The sequence below is a fragment of the Perca fluviatilis genome, chromosome 9, assembly GCF_010015445.1.
Source record: "Perca fluviatilis chromosome 9, GENO_Pfluv_1.0, whole genome shotgun sequence".
Lineage (NCBI taxonomy): Eukaryota > Metazoa > Chordata > Actinopteri > Perciformes > Percidae > Perca > Perca fluviatilis.
The window spans coordinates 25,826,896-25,843,815 of record NC_053120.1 but is presented as its reverse complement, the minus strand read 5'-3'; the positions used below and the strand labels follow the sequence as shown (position 1 = coordinate 25,843,815).

Below are 16,920 nucleotides of genomic sequence, written 5' to 3'. Positions count from 1 at the left end.
TCTCTGCAACTTCTTCCTTGTCACACCACCTAGTGTAAACTCACATGCTCTGCCCATACCCTTATATTGTCTAATCGCCTTCAACTATAAAACACTGCTCTGGACTTATTACATTTCTCTGTCCAGTCTCTACTACTCTACTATCAGTCTCTTCTTTTCCTTCAACAACTTTTGTGTATCTAATCTAACTGCAATATGGTGCGACTTAGTCTTAATCAAAAGAATCATATAAGCTTAAACAGGCACACATTCACTCATAAAAACATTATTTGGAACATAGGGAGAATAACACCTAATTAATTTAATTAGAGTTGATATTCACTAATGTCAGCTTTTGTAATTTGAACATCACTTAACCCAAACTGATTCCAACCTTACTTTATAAAACCAGGAGATATATATATATATATATATATTTTTTTTTTGTATTTATAGTTTATTTAATTAAGTAAGTACATATACTTAATAATCAATCCTCTAAGCAACAGCTGCAGCTGTGATACTGCTCATACTGAGTGAGTGAGTCTGCTTTAATCGAAAGTCCATCCGGAGTGCCCTCTTTTTAGTATCTGAATATGTAAAGAGCCATATGAATATGTAAATATGAATATGAGCTAATTCAGTGATGCATTGAGGCAGCTGTTGTGAGCTTCACATTAACAAGGAAACATGTGTTGGCCCTGCGGGGCAGGTTAGGGTGACAAGACAGGTGAGGGGAGAGGGCAAGCGTCGTCCATTATGTCTGGACAATACCTATAGGCCTGGGACACACACACACACACACACACACACACACACATGCATGCATTCGAACTAAACTAAATATATACATGTGTTTAAAGAATATATTTACTGTGAAGTTTCTGATATATATATATATATATATATATATATATATATATATATATATATATATAAAATAAATGCAAACACACACACACACACAAAAACAAATTCAAGGGTTTTGTTATTCACAAGCAGCCTTAACACAGAAGGATTCATCATTTCCAGCTCCCAAAAGGCTTGTATTTCTTATGAGTTAAATTATTAATCCTCCTCCTACACTATCATTTGAAATACATGCTGCCTCTGCACTGATTTCACTCCCAATAACACGTGGAACATAATCCACACTCTCTGAACAAGCAAGGGCAACTAAAAACTGTCTAAAAAAACACAGCATTTAAATCTTCCATTGCTTTCGATTTATTGTAAATAAAGTAACGAAGCTAAGGCACACGAACAGGTGTAGAAGCAGCTTAACGTCTGCTGATGGTTCATATGCAATATTAAAGCATCATATGCTGGTTCAAAGGTCACTCTGCCTGCTGTTCATCAAACCACATGGGACTGTTTTCGTTTAGGATTCACTCCTTCACCTCAACACAGACACAAACACAAACACACACACAGAGCTGCTCAATTTTCCAATAATCTGATGCGAATTCAGAGTGAAATTAAACGCTTGTGGCACTAGAAGTGTACAAAGTGGTATTCCAGGAAGCTTACACTAAGCACATAAGCGAGCCACATCTCTAGAAAGCTTAATCAATTGGATGTGACACGAAATGAATCAAAAAACACAAGTCTCTAAAGAAATGTTGTTTCTATTACAGATGTATGAGGTGCTGTGTAACAGCAGCCTCTCAGGACTTGACAGTGATTTTAGATTACAATTGCATCCCAGCGGGGATCTCTACTCACTCCTCTAACCTCAGACTGTTAAGTGCTTAAAAATAGCTAATGGTGATAAAAAAAAAAAAGACCGATCTAAAAGCTGCGATGCAAAGAAGGTCCAAATCTTTGAATGGCCACATACAGACACATTCTAGACAGCGTCGGAATAATGAGCAAGCACCAGTGCAGCCTTCAGTCTACAAGGGACAGTGACATTTCAAAGTTGGCTTTTCATCTTTTAAACAAATCCATGCGTTGAGAAATGGGCTTTTTATGTGGAAAAAAAAGAACATTTAAACACAAAATCTAGCAACAAGCATGATGGAATTGAACCGACTTATAAAACACACACACACACACACACACACACACACACCAGTGATTTTTGCAATATTCCCAGACACAATAACCATTAGGTATTACATGCGATACTACATTCATCGACAGGTCTTGTAAAATAGGCTAAGTATGCCTCGGTAATATTAATAGCACAATGCTCGTGGCAGCATGCATGACTCTCCTTCGTGTGAACGGATGCTAAAAAAGTTTACCACCGCTGTACGGCTGCTGAATGGGACAAAACTTTTCCCTTCATCGCCAGGTTTGATTGCGCCCGGCTTTACGTCTAGAAACACAGCAAACAGCATGAGCAGGCTGCCCGTTTCTATCTCCGAAACACAACGTGATTCAACCACCCAGCAGCCTCATCTCCTAAAGTTTACAAGAAGACGATGCGAGCAGCCTCCTGTCCGCGCAGCGACGAGCACACATCCATTCTACAGAAACATGTTTTACCCGAAATGAAACGTAAACGCGCGTCTTCTTCTACTTGTGAATGCTGCAGACGCGCGCCGTATCATAACATCAAATACATTGTTGCTCTCCAAAAGGTTACACCAACTTACAGAGGAAGAAGTGTTGTGCGCTTTGCACGAACACACAATATTAGTAGCCTAAACATCCCGTGCAAAAACGCCAAAGTGCAAACAAGAGGTAAAATTAAAAAAAAGAAGAAAAAAAAGTTTAAGAGACGCACCTCTAAGGTGGTCGGAGGGAGGGGGAAACCGCACGGAGGAGCGCACTTTACTACAGTAGCCTCCACTCCTTTTAAATTACAGTACCTAGTTTAGAAAGTTGGACTCCCCTCCTCTGCCCCCCTCGCCTGCTTGATAAGCAGGTAAAGTCTTACATATAGCGCATAATTCACTTACTTTTCTCTCGCTTGGCTATCGGAAGGGACGACAGCTCCTTTACCTTTGGCGTACATGCTGGATTCTGTTTTAAGACTTTTGCCCCACTCAACACCTGTCAAAGAAAGCAGCCAGAGAAACCCCCCCCCCCCAGCTCATCTACCCTTTTGAGCTGTTTTATTTTTTCTTTTTCTCTCCTTTTTTTTTCTTTTTTTTTTTTCTTTTTTTTTTCTTTTTTTTTTTTTTTTTTCTTTTCTCACCCCACACAAAAACCCCCCCCCCCCTCCCCCCCCCCCCCCCCCCCCCCCCCCCTCCCTCTCCTCTCCCTCCCTCTTCTTTTTTTTTTTTTCTTTTTTTTTCTTACATCTCCAACATTGGCCACAAATCAGGCACAGTTTCTATTGGGGGGACTTGAAACCGTCCTCCGTTGGATTTTTTTTTTTTCCCCTCTTCAGCCGCTGTTCCGCAGGCCTGCTCCTCCTCCCTCCGCTGTGCAAACGGTGGGGGCTCCTTAAAGGGAAACACACACTTCTTGTTTACTGACCTAAGAAACATGAGGAGAGAAGGGGGGGGGAGAGAGAGAGAGAGAGATGGGGAAAGGCATGCCGGGTACAGGTTTTGCACTTAAGGACTACAGCCAGCTCCTTTTGGGAGGCTGGCAATAGTCCGTAGCCTATGTTTTTCCCCTTAAAAAAAGTCTAGGACTTTGACTCCAATTTGATTTTGAGATTTTGACTTGGCCTACACAAATGAGGACACTACTCTCATTTTTAGCATATTTGCACAGACTCTTATTTTAAGGTATTATTTCCCATATTGTGATGTGTTCTTGATGTAGCAATATTGTTTTGTCATGATCACAAAATAATTACTAAACATTATCAAGAAAACTTATTTTTATGTTAGTCTATATCGACGATGTTTAATTTCCAGGATTGTTCTGGTGCCGATGGAAATTCCGCTGGATGTCCCTCATTCCGGTCAGATGTCCCGTCACCTTCCGCTTTCTTTGTGTTGGCATTCTAAACTCTGGCCGATTTGTGAGGACTATGGTTAACTGCTCCTCAGATCTCTGCAGGGTAAATCCAGACAGCTAGCTAGACTGTCTGTCCAATCTGAGTTCTCTGTTGCACGACTAAAACAACTTTTGAACGTACACACGTTCCACCAAAACAAGTTCCCTCCCGAGGCTATTTTACCGCGGCAGCATGACGGGTTAGGGCATTAATTGGACCACTGGAGTGTTTTTGCAGTTAACCACAGGCCTCATAAATCGACCGGAGATTAAAATTCCAACACAAAGAAAGCGGAAGGTAACGGACATCCGGCCGAAAAAGAAGGACATCCGGCGGAAATTGCGGCAGCACCTGAACAATCCCAGAAGTGGAACGTCTTGGATATAGACTAACCATAACCTTAACCAAGTAGTTAGTAGGCTGGTAACCTATTCAACCTTAAACTTAAGTGTTTTAGTTGCCTAAATTCAACTATATAGACCATAGCTTATTGGCAATTACCACAATTTTTCTCTTACCCTAAGTTTACCATAGCTTCCATACACAGATATTGTAGAAATCAATTATTTTAATACACAACAGCAAACAGCTCAATGTGCCATCTGTACTGGTTAGCTGTAGCTAGAAACCTTTGACCGAGTGCCAAGTGTTCATGTGCTGTGTTCTCAGACTGATCTCAAAACTTAGCTTACTTTCATCTCTTTCCAATTTGTCTCATCTCCCTAAATTGGATTGATAAAGCAATGAGCAAATGTTTTGCTAACACTTTAAACTTGTGTACATGCGTGTTCACCAGCATTGCCCAGACATATACGTGTCTATTTGAGTGATTGGTAATTAGCATGCATTAAACTGCAGGTAGCCATAATAACACTACTTGGTAATATTTCTCATACCACTGGATTCAGTATGATATGCTGACCATTTACACCAGGGCAATAACACAGGGACAATCTGTTTGGGACCCTTTGGACCCATATACCTCAAGCCCCTTCCACAGGACATATGGGGTTGTTAGGGTCAGGTACTTTTCTACTCACTGGCCCCTTCAAACCTCTTCATCAAGCTGCTCATTTCACACATGTGGATTAGACCCGGAGCTTGATGTGGGTCATCTATACAGGTCATTGGACACGGAAGGGGAAAAAAATCACCAATTCTTGACCTATGCTTACAGTAAAAGGAGCAGGCACTTGAAACAGAATGTTTTACAAGCATCACTGGTGTAAGTACTGTCAAACTGGTATGAGGATTGGGCCTTTAAAAGAAATAAGGTGGTTCTCTGAAACCTTTATTGATTTTTAATTATATCGGTGGGTGTTTGCCTGATGATAATCACTAAGTGAGGTCACAGTTTATGCACCTTTTATTCACATTTATTTGACTCTGAGGGATAATCATTAATGTAGTCTGGTCAGAGTAGCAACCTATCACACAAACAGCTCTGAGGTTTACTTTACTGAATCTGCTTCCTGAGAAGCAAAGGCGATGATCTTTTGTTGTTCAAATTATTAAAAAATCAAAAAATGAACCGTTTGAATGCGGATCCAGAAGCGATGAGTTAACCAAGGGCGTTCTTGCTTAACACAAGGGAGGCTTAAGCAGCAGTCTCCAGTGCCAAGTCATACTCACTGTTCTGCATCGCCCCACAGTCAGAACACAGCTTCTACTGTACATTTCACATCTCGCACAGGGCCACAGTCCTGATGAGATCTTTAGCTGATTGTTAGCTAAAAGCGGATTGGTTATTATTATTCATTTCAACTCTGACACCCCAATGCCCCTAGGGCAACCCACTTTCCCTGGCACTCTTACACCTCCGACTCCAATTACAAAGCAGCTGGAGGGAGGTGGCACACTGGTTGCTCCATATCACCGAATGTGACCAGCTCTGTATAATAGCATCTATGATTAGCTACTAGATCCTTAAAGTGAGACACATTTATGGTATTTGTCTACCAGGCCTAAAGGCAGGACGTGCTTGTGATCTTTAACGTTTAATATCCGATAGCATGCTCCCTTATCAGGTTAGTTTACTGCTCACAGAGATCAGTGTATGATACAGAGCTGGCTAAAGGACAGAGACACAAGTCAGGAACCAGATCTGAAGAATACAAAGGGGTTAGATGGTTAATAATAATGCAATCAATTATTTTGTGTTTTATTTCTGTACTCAAAGAGGCACTCCGGCAATTTTGAATTGCACTTCTATGAAGTTAGGGAACTCACGAGAGACATTTATTTTTTTAAATGATCAAAATCGAATCAGCAGAGGCCGATATTTTCTTAATTTAGTCCTTAGTATGAGCCTTAGCATCAAGCTCCAAAAACCCTGCATCCTACATTTTCCATAATGAGACTAATTTGCATCTTAATAAGACCCGTCCTCTGTCAAACCCTACAGCTCCTGTTTGTAATGTAGGCTGCCCTTAAAAAAAATTGTCCCAAGATAAGCCAAGGTGACCATGATGACATCATTAGGGTCATCTCAATGGGTTGTGATTTGTTGTAATTGTGACTTTGAATTGATCAATATCCAAGAAATTTGATTCATCTAATGTAAAAAAGAAAAAAAACATTGGAAAAGTATTTTTTTTTGTGACAGTTAATAATTCAAAAACATAGAATCAGCATAGGTCACATATTAGAAGATGGTCACATATTTTGAAAAGCTTCAGTTATTTTATTGCATTGCTAACGTTTTGACTGGCATATTTACTTGCATTAAAAAGATCAAGCCTGCTCAAACTAAATAATTAGACATTGCAATAGCGAAGAAACTTGCCGGGCTGACTAACAAAGATACTTAAGATGGTACTTCAGACTGAGGTAAAATGTAAAAACTGTAATGCCATCTGATAAAGTTCTACATTTTGGACGTCAAAAGTTAAGGACAATAATAGTGATGAAAAGTAATAGCTGTCAATACAATTTCAAGTAATAGAAACCACGCCTTACAGAACAGCCCTGTCTACTTTTGAATAACCCAGATTTCTTTTTGACAAGCGTAACCCAAACCATGATCTTTTCCTTAACCTAACCTAAGTTATTTTGTTTCAATTCACAATGCTAAGCACATGTTTAAAACTGCAAACGTTTCACACCGTGCGCCTGTCGCTGGTACAAGGACGGGTTGAAACAAACATAATCCGGCGGAGAATATTCTTTTCCCTCAAAATGCAATTGAGAATGCAGTTTAGATGTATGGGAACATCTTATTTTGGCAACCCATAGCAATTTTGGGAGGAACCTAGAGGTAAGCTAGTGCTGTTTTATCCTTCTTCTCTCTCTCTGTCTTTTTCTCTTTTGGGTGGCCTTTCTTTCACTCAGGCAAGCAATGTAGTTGCAAAGCCAGGAACCACTAAGCCATCTCTGGCCTTCTTTACCCTGAATTGTGTGTTAAAGTCTTGTTGCTCTGTAGCAGTCTGCAGAGTGCAGTTCTTAAAGACTTTCATGTTATGCAACAGCTCCAGCAGTGAGGGTCCACGAGACGTGCAGGCATCCAGTACCTCCGTTAGGTCTTTGCTCCGCCCCGACATCGGCCTGCACGGGAAGGAAAAAACACAATAAGTTGCAGTCCAGACCAACAGAGGAATTCCCCCAGCCCATGCCTTTGTGAGGCCAAATTATAATTAATCACAGGTTGAATAATTCAGCGCCGAACGAATGGATGCCTTTCTTAGTCCATTTCTCGGCACCTGCCTCAGGAGGCGTCCCCACAGCTTGCATGTGTGCTGTTTGTGTGTGTGTGTGTGTGTGTGTGTGTGTGTGTGGTGTAGGAGCTTTCTTACTGAGCCAGAAAAAAGAGAAACACACAACCCCAAAACAACCAAACACAAGACAGCAATGAAACCTCCGCCCTACAATCCCTATGAGTCAGCCTTGACTCGCAGTGGCCCCTTGATCCGCCTCTTTGCTTCTTCTTCACTCTCAGTCCATCTTTCCTCTCCTCCTCATTCTCCTTATCCTTCTCCTTGACATCTTGACTTACAGAAGAGAAATGGTACTTTTAAAATGCATTATTGAGAACTGGATTCCTCTGGGGGGGCTGGTTCTACTCAAATACCTCTTTACTGTCTTTATGAAATGCATTCTCGTGAAGGGGTTTGTATGATATCGTTACGAAAACTTATGCACAACAATTTGGTAGGATAGCCTACAAAATTACGGCAAGCATGTAACGACCGGTGATGTTACAGTTAAGTGGCCAGTAACGTTACGAACGGTCACAGTTAAGTTTAGCGATCTTTATAGTTAAATTTAGCCGACAAAAGGTTCATGTGAACTGGGTGGAGAGCACCATGACATCCCGGTCGTTTCAGTGGCCTTTGCCGCTAAGTTTAGCCGACAAAATGTGTCATGCGGCGACGACAATTTAGGTACCTAAACGACTAGAGAAAAAGATGTTGTTTGGGTTAAAACACTGGTCCCCTTAAAGTGATGGTTCAGAGTAATTTACCCTAGGGTCCTTTGCACCATGACCTCGAGCCAAACACCCCCCCAGAAGCTTTTTTCACCTGGGTCTAACATTGGGAGAGTTAGCCAGAGTAGCGTTATCAGCTGAATAGCTTAGCGCAGGGGCTAATGGACCCACGTTTGTATCTCGTAAGTTACCCCACTAATAATGCCCGAAATGATACCAAACGTCTACAAGTAGTACAAATAGGTTATGCTCTCATAAAACGATGGATTGGAAAGTTTGTAAGTACACCAGAAGTTTATGAACACTTGCCTGCTCTCTTCAGCTCTCTGTTGCTGCTGCTGCTACCTGCAGTAAGACGAGTGCTTAGGGCCATCTACAAATTACTACCGAAAAGAGTTACAACAAAAATATTTATTAATTCAATGATTAAATAAGGTAATGTCTCCAAACTTACCTCAATTATTACTTGTCTCCTGCTAGTTATGCTACAGCACTTACTTAAAAAAAAAAGTTAAATTAATAAATATTTTTGTTGCATCTCTTTTCAGTGTTGTAATTTGTAGACGGCCCTAAGCACTCGTCTTACAGCAGCAACAACAATAGCAGAGAGCAGAAGCCAGCAGGCAAGTGTTATTTACATAAACCTCTGGTGTACTTACAAACTTTCCAATCCATCGTTTTATGAGAGCATAACCTATTTGTACTACTTGTAGACGTTTGGTATCATTTCGGGCATTATTAGTGGGGTAATTTACGAGATTCAAACGTGGGTCCGTTAGCCCCTGCGCTAAGCTATTCAGCTGATAACGCTACTCTAGCTAACTCTTCCAATGTAAGACCCAGGTGAAAAAAACTTCTGGGGGGGTGTTTGGCTCGAGGTCATGGTGCAAAGGACCCTAGGGTGAATTACTCCGAACCATCACTTTAAGTTGTACTCCCGGGACACGAACACCAGTTTCCTGGGTGAAAATCTTGTGTTTTCCCCTTAACTTTTTTCCGGGACACGAGCTCCACTCTCCCACTTGAAAGCCCTGTGTTTTACGTTTCGTACATCAGCAGTCAGTGTGCTGCATACAGTAATAAATATGTGGAATACATGCGAATTACAGTGCATTACTTGTCATAGCTACAGTATATGTACGAATGGTTTATGAGAACAGCCTGCTTTATGTTTCTGATTGGGGTAAACAGGTTGGAGGAAGTTCATGTGTTTGCATGTGACAGAAATTGGGAGGCAATGGTAGGCATGCTCATATGGCAAAATCATTTATGTTAATCCTGTCTCACATGTAAGTGTGAAATGTACACAGGAAACTGCAACGAGACATCAATCAATAGGTCATTTAGCCATTGTTAATGTGAAGCATATGTTTTTGGCTGTCATTCGGTCACTGAATTGAAACCAGGGTCTCAAAATCATGCTTCCACAAACAAACAGTTTTTTTGTTGTTGTTGTTGCTAGGTTTGAATAATGCTGCCCTTGAAGGTGTTTACTTTTTAATTGCAAAAACTACATATCTCAGCAAAGACCAAAGGAAACACTGAGCATGTAGGAAATTGTATACAACAGTAAATGAAAAATCCATCTGCACAACACAGCCTTGATAAACATCTACTGGAGCTGAAACATTTTCGAAGCAGTAAGCCCCTGCTTACATAACTTCAAGTACTCTGTTATCCTAAATATGAACCAGTCTGTCTGCTATTCTGTCTGTCTGTCTGTTATTCTGTCTGTCTACGTGCCTACCTACCAGCTGTTATGTCTGTCCGCCTGCCTTCCTGTCTGTTTGTCTGTTTTGATTTGCATCAATCCACTTGGTCACCAAGTTCGTCTGTGCCATTCCCAAAACACCCTCCCAACCTCCCAACCCCCTCCTCCTTGCTTCGCATAATACATCTGACACCCAGCGGCTATTGCGGGCCTCTGCTGTGATGAAGAAAGACTGTGCTCTTCAGCGCTCCCATAATTAGAGACAAAGAAAGAAGGAAAGCTTTGGCACTCGTTGCTTTTGTGCCCCTCCTCTGCAGATACAGGTTGCAGCCACACATGAAAGCAATAATAATAAAATCCATCTCCTATGTTTCTTTCTGGGCTGCCTTGTAAAAATGTTCAAAGTCATTGCAAACTTTAAAACCCCTATTCTACATACTGCAGTTGACAACACAAAAGCATTAATGGGTAAAAGGGATCTGTTAAATTTTTTTTCTTTTCAACTTGTATATGCCGTTACTTCAGATTTACCAGGTGCTAAAGCCACCTTACCATCCATCGAACCTTGAACCCTTGAGAGATGACACCTTAAACAGGCGTTTAGATTGGAAACACAACCGCGTCATGTTGTTTCAGGTACCAGTGAGATGATGAAATATGATCAAGGAACTTGCAGTTTCGCAACGTGCGCGTTGCATGGCGAGGTATGTACAAACAGGCCGCACGGAGGTAAAAGTGCAGACTGCCTGTCGCGGGAACCGAAAATGGCAAATTGCGCTTTTCTGTGTCATGCATATGCATTCATGGGAGGGGTCAAGGGGAAAGTGGGAGTTTCCCATAAAGAGATGGGAGGGGAAGTGTAAAGTGCGCCTAATTATGTATTCCGCGGTATGTACAAAAACCGCCTGTGAAAGCGTGCCTCTATTTTGCTGTGAAAATTCTCCGCCTCTTAAAAACGTGTGTAAACCAGTATGCGGGTTTCCTCGCATATGCTTCCTGGTGAAATGGCGAAGACATAGGCCAAGGAGACGAGCTGAAAAGATTTTTACCACAAGGATCACACTTTTTCAGTTGAGTGAACACGAAATCATTAAGCGTTACAGATTAAGCAGCCATCCAATATTACAGTTACTGGAAGAAATCAAAGATGACATCGAATCTCCGACTCAGCGTTCACATTCCATTCCAGCAGTTGTTAAACTCCTCGCTACATTACAAATATTGGCATCTGCAGTGGGAATATCGCAGTCTGCACTCAGCCATATCATAGCACAAGTACTTAATGCTTTGCTACAGTGCAATTTATGGTATAGTGGGCGGAGAAAGGCCCTGATTACCCGATGAACTGCAGGTTTGGTAAATACGACGTAAGCTGAAGTATCACAGCGCTTTCTGCAGGTAGGCCATGGTGCTGATAACGCAACATTCGCAAATGTACGTACATCTGGCCCTGAAGGCTTATCATACATAATAGAAATACAGGTTTATGACAACAGCTGTGTGATCGGCTGTTGACATAAGAAATAAGTGAGATACGACAGTTAAGCCCCTTTTACACATGCACTGCAAAGACGTTACCTAGCTGTGTGCGAGAATGCAAATGTCCGAATCAGTTGGATCGGACATCGAACGGTCTTTACCCTGCAAACTCCCTATATAACGTCTGTGTAATCTCCGATTGAGCCCAAAATGTGAGAATTCACAGTAAGCGAGGGGGGCGTGTTGATGACTTTACATGTGGCCCGTGCAAAACCGGATGAAAACAAAAATCCAAGGGTGAAGAAGGAGGATGATTTACACAAAGATGGCAATGAAAAACTCAAGAGACTACGAGATTCGAGAACTTCTGTCTTTAAGGGCCAACGATGAAATAGTCAGACATTAACCCAAATTACAAACGGCTATCATGACGCAGTGTAATCCACATCATGTCCTGTTTGCTGCACGCTCTACCCAGTGCCACCCCTCGTCTTAACCAAACTGAGTATTTCCAGTAAGTGAGAGCGCATCTAACAATCTCTTGTTGTGTGCTACATGTGTGAAAGGGAAACTGGACTATGTCGGGACCCCTTACTCAGTGGTCTCGCTTACGTCATTGTTTTGCAAAAGCTCTGTTTTCTTCGTACACACTGAAACTCTGAGCTGGCATTTTAAGATTTATGCATCCTGAAAATGTGTTCACAAATTTAACCGACTTTGTCTCAGGTTTAACTTTTTTGCCAGACGACCCCTCTGTGTTGGCACCCCTGCAGTGTCAACGCAGTGGCCTCATTGAATGGAACTAGGGTTCTGCAGGAGTACACAGCCTTTGGGCTTCACATCCAGCATGGGAAATTGGGCTGTCGCAAACAAAACTTGACGTTGAACAGAAATGTGGTAAAATCTCCCGTCGTCATTCTAAAATAGTGGTCCTACATCACGCTGTGAGGCCACTGACCGGCTATTTAGAGCTTTGGCGACAGAAAACATGGCCAAGATATGGCCAAATTCTCAGAATGTGACAAGTGCTACAACAAAAACAAAACATGAGAGTGGCACAGAGGGATTACATGAGTTGATGCGTGTCTCTGCCTGCAAAATGTGACACGCCTTCAAAATTGATATTGAACTGTCCTTCTGACACAGATTGCAACTAACAACTTATTACACTCATCTCCCAGAGTGTGACATGCAATGAACCTTTAAGATCGCACAGTGTGTGCAGGCCTTGACATACAGTACATTGCTTACACATAGAGAAGATGACCGTGAATTTTGGTGGTGGTGGTGGTAGCGGTTGTTGAAATACTTGAATAAAAACTTCTTATCAGGTGCAGAGAGCGGCATGTGTTTTGATAACTGTGTCTTCCTCCTCCACTTCGATTCTCGACACGATTAGTTTGTCCCTGTACCTTTAAGAAAAAGAAGAAGAGAGGGGAGGGGGCGAGAGAGAGTGGGGAGAAGTGCAGTGGCAGAGGGAGAGAGCGGGAGAGAAAGAGAGAGAAAGACAGAGGGAGGCGGCGGTAATGTTCTCATGTGTTTTCTTTCTGTGGGAAGTGGCACAGCCCCACCGCAGCATAAACACACACATGCATGAACACACGCCTGCCAAACACACACACACACACACACACACACACACACACACACACACACACACACACACACACACACACACACACACACAGGAAGGCAACACATTTTCTACGTGTGAACGAGGGTCCCTATCCTCACAGAGTCAGAAAGAGAGAGCCATGTTGACGACCATATTCCACAGCTGTGTTCCCATCATACTCTGCAGACATGGAAGAGGAAGGAGGAGGGGAAGGTTACTTGTGTGGTTGAGAAGAGGAAAGAAAAGGAGGATTTTCTGAGTAAAACTTTAGAAAGTGAAAGACCCCAGATGCAGTGAAAGTACTGGTATTGCTCTCACCAGAGGAATTTTCTATATGTGACCGATACATCACAGCTGATACAATACAGAGACAAACATGTCTCTAAATTTGTCTTCACCAGTAGATTCCCTTTATTTTTGGGTGATAACTGTGAGGAAGAATTGCTTTGGATTTTTCCAGTGCGGCTTCCTGCTTAGTTTTAGATGGGAACCACAAACAGCTATGCCCAACCCGACAGAGCCACACTGAAACATGTGGTTACATCCTATGCCTGCTCACTCTCTCCTTCCACTATCCATTATCCACAATGCTCCACCCCGCCATCCTCTACTTCTCCACCACCACAATATATTGGCTTTGCCTTCCTCAGACATAGAGTCAAATTACCATGATAGAGCTGAGGAAGACGACCGTCTACAGTCGGAGTGAGTGAGAAGTGAGAGTTGCAGCTAGCTGTATGTGTAATAGGCTTTGTGGTACCCTGATCCCCTCAGCTGGACCCGCACTCGCACACTAATAAGGACCCGCCCGGCGATGGCAGAGGAACAAGCGACGCCTGCGACTGGCAGGCAGACGTTGAAATTGCATCATCAGCGTGAAGGCAGCCACCACGCCAAAAACACGCCTCGGTGGAACCCACAAAAACATGCTGCACCAAGTCACTCCTCCTTCTTCTACCATCCCCACAATCCATTCAGCAACCTCTCTCTTTAAAATACCACCCCTCTTCCCCCCCACTGCAGTTCTGTCACATTTTTTAATTCTCCATTCCAAAACATGCCCATGAGCACGCTTGCCAGCTTGCGTGCCCACACTAGCACGTGCATATATTCTGCATCAGTTTGTCTCTGCTGCATGTCTCCCACGCGCCCTTGTACACCACTGCCAGGCGGCACGGAGCACTGTGACCTCCCACTACCCCGAGGGCCAATGTGTGTGTGTGTGTGTGTGTGTGTGTGTGTGTGTGTGTGTGTGTGTGTGTGTGTGTGTGTGTATGTGTTCCGGGGGGGATGGGGTTTAAGCAGACGGGTAATGGGGGTTGTCACACCAGGGAGTCAGGGATAGATGTTTGTCTGCTCCTCTATGCCCTCACAGAGAGAACTGGTACCATTATGAACATCATTCACTCCCAGAGCTTCACACCACAAGTCTTCGGTGAAGAAACTATCAATCACACAGAGACGAAAATGAAACCTGCAACTTTTACAGCCTTTAAAGCTGGAGTAGGCAGTTGTTTTTTTGCATATTGTAATTCAAGTGGTCTTCCTCTTGGCTCTGTTTTCAGGTTTTAGAAAATCTAGCCCGTGACGGGAGACTTTGGCCAATCACAGGTCAGTTCAAAGAGAGGGCGTTTCTATTGGCTGTTCTACTTTGAGGTCGTGAAAAGCGCTATATAAATTCAATTTATTATTATTAAATACAGATGCACATACACATCCCTTCAGACGGTGAAAGCCTGATTCAATGACAGAAAATCCTGCAGAACAAGTTGCTATTCCAGCATTGGCAACCACAAAAAAGGAAGACGGACTTATCAAAAGAGAGCCTAAGGGAGCATTCAGACCAGCAAAAGGGGATACGGCGATTTTCCGCAGGGTTGTGCGGCGGTGTGGGATTTGTGTGACGTCCTGTTGTGTTATTTAACCCTCCAATGTAGCACAAGTAGACTTTATATTTATCAATTATTAGTTTTCGTCAGATCATTTATAGATCTCAACGTTTCCGACCGTACATGAAGGCAGCTTCATTTTGAAAAAGGGCCTTTCTGTGTGGAGTTTGTATGTTCTCCCCATGTTTGCGTGGGTTTCCTCTGGGTGCTCCGGTTTCCTAGCCTGGCTGGCTCCACCCTCCTATGTACTCAATTTTCATTTCCCTTCAGTACTCCGTCTGGGTTTGAGGTACAGTACAGACCAAAAGTTTGGACACACCTTCTCATTCAATGCGTTTCCTTTATTTTCATGACTATTTACATTGCAGATTTTCACTGAAGGCATCAAAACTATGAATGAACACATATGGAATTATGTACTTAACAAAAAAAGTGTGAAATAACTGAAAACATGTCTTATATTTTAGATTCCTCAAAGTAGCCACCCTTTGCTTTTTTGATAGCGCTGCAAACCCTTGGTGTTCTCTCAATGAGCTTCATGAGGTAGTCACCTGAAATGGTTTTCACTTCACAGGTGTGCCTTGTCAGGGTTAATTAGTGGAATTTTTCCCTTAATAATGGGGTTGGGACCATCAGTTGTGTTGTGCAGAAGTCAGGTTGATACACAGCCGACAGCCCTATTGGACAACTGTTAGAATTCATATTATGGCAAGAACCAATCAGCTAAGTAAAGAGAAACGAGTGGCCATCATTACTTTAACAAATGAAGGTCAGTCAGTCCGGAAAATTGCGAAAACTTTGAATGGGTCCCCAAGTGCAGTCGCAAAAACCATCAAGCGCTACAACGAAACTGGCTCACATGAGGGCCGCCCCAGGAAAAGAAGACTGCTGAGGATAAGTTCATCCGAGTCACCAGCCTCAAAAATCGCAGGTTACCAGCAGCTCAGATTAGAGACCAGATGAATGCCACACAGAGTTCTAGCAGCAGACACATCTCTAGAACAACTGTTAAGAGGAGACTGCGCGAATCAGGCCTTCATGGTAAAGTAGCTGCTAGGAAACCACTGCTAAGGAGAGGCAACAAGTAGAAAAGATTTGTTTGGGCCAAGAAACACAAGGAATGGACATTAGACCAGTGGAAATCTGTGCTTTGGTCTGATGAGTCCAAATTTGAGATCTTTGGTTCCAACCGCCGTGTCTTTGTGCGACGCAGAAAAGGTGAACGGATGGATTCTACATGCCTGGTTCCCACCGTGAAGCATGGAGGAGGAGGTGTGATGGTGTGGGGGTGCTTTTCTCGTGGATTTATTCAAAATTGAAGGCATACTGAACCAGCATGGCTACCACAGCATCCTGCAGCGACATGCCATCCCATCCGGTTTGTGTTTAGTTGGACCATCATTTATTTTTCAACAGGACAATGACCCCAAACACACCTCCAGGCTGTGTAAAGGCTATTCGACCAAGAAGGAGAGTGATGGAGTGCTGCGCCAGATGATCTGGCTTCCACAGTCACCGGACCTGAACCCAATCGAGATGGTTTGGGGTGAGCTGGACCGCAGAGTGAAGGCAAAAGGGCCAACAAGTGCTAAGCATCTCTGGGAACTCCTTCAAGACTGTTGGAAAACCATTTCAGGTGACTACCTCTTGAAGCTCATCAAGAGAATGCGAAGAGCGTGCAAAGCAGTAATCAGAGCAAAGGGTGGCTACTTTGAAGAAACTAGAATATAAGACATGTTTTCAGTTATTTCACACTTTTTTGTTAAGTACATAATTCCACATGTGTTCATTCATAGTTTTGATGCCTTCAGTGAGAATCTACAATGTAAATAGTCATGAAAATAAAGGAAACGCATTGAATGAGAAGGTGTGTCCAAACTTTTGGCCGGTACTGTATATTCTTGGGTTTTCTCCGGCCAA

General features: G+C 42.8%; 1 protein-coding gene and 1 long non-coding RNA gene across 3 annotated transcripts in view; both read right to left on the bottom strand.

Annotated features, from left to right (window-relative positions):
- ssbp4 (single stranded DNA binding protein 4) overlaps positions 1-3,014 on the bottom strand; it is a 97,031-nt gene extending 94,017 nt beyond the window's left edge. For both annotated transcript variants that reach the window (XM_039811584.1, XM_039811583.1), the window contains exon 1: positions 2,889-3,014. In XM_039811584.1, coding sequence (XP_039667518.1) covers positions 2,889-2,944 — 56 coding nt within the window. In that variant the 5' untranslated portion in view covers positions 2,945-3,014. The remainder of the gene's footprint in view (positions 1-2,888) is intronic.
- Positions 3,015-6,068: 3,054 nt separating this feature from the next.
- Positions 6,069-16,920, bottom strand: part of LOC120565749 — a 51,417-nt gene continuing 40,565 nt past the window's right edge. Inside the window, exon 5 of the long non-coding RNA XR_005640280.1 lies at positions 6,069-7,426. This is a non-coding gene — a long non-coding RNA (uncharacterized LOC120565749). The remainder of the gene's footprint in view (positions 7,427-16,920) is intronic.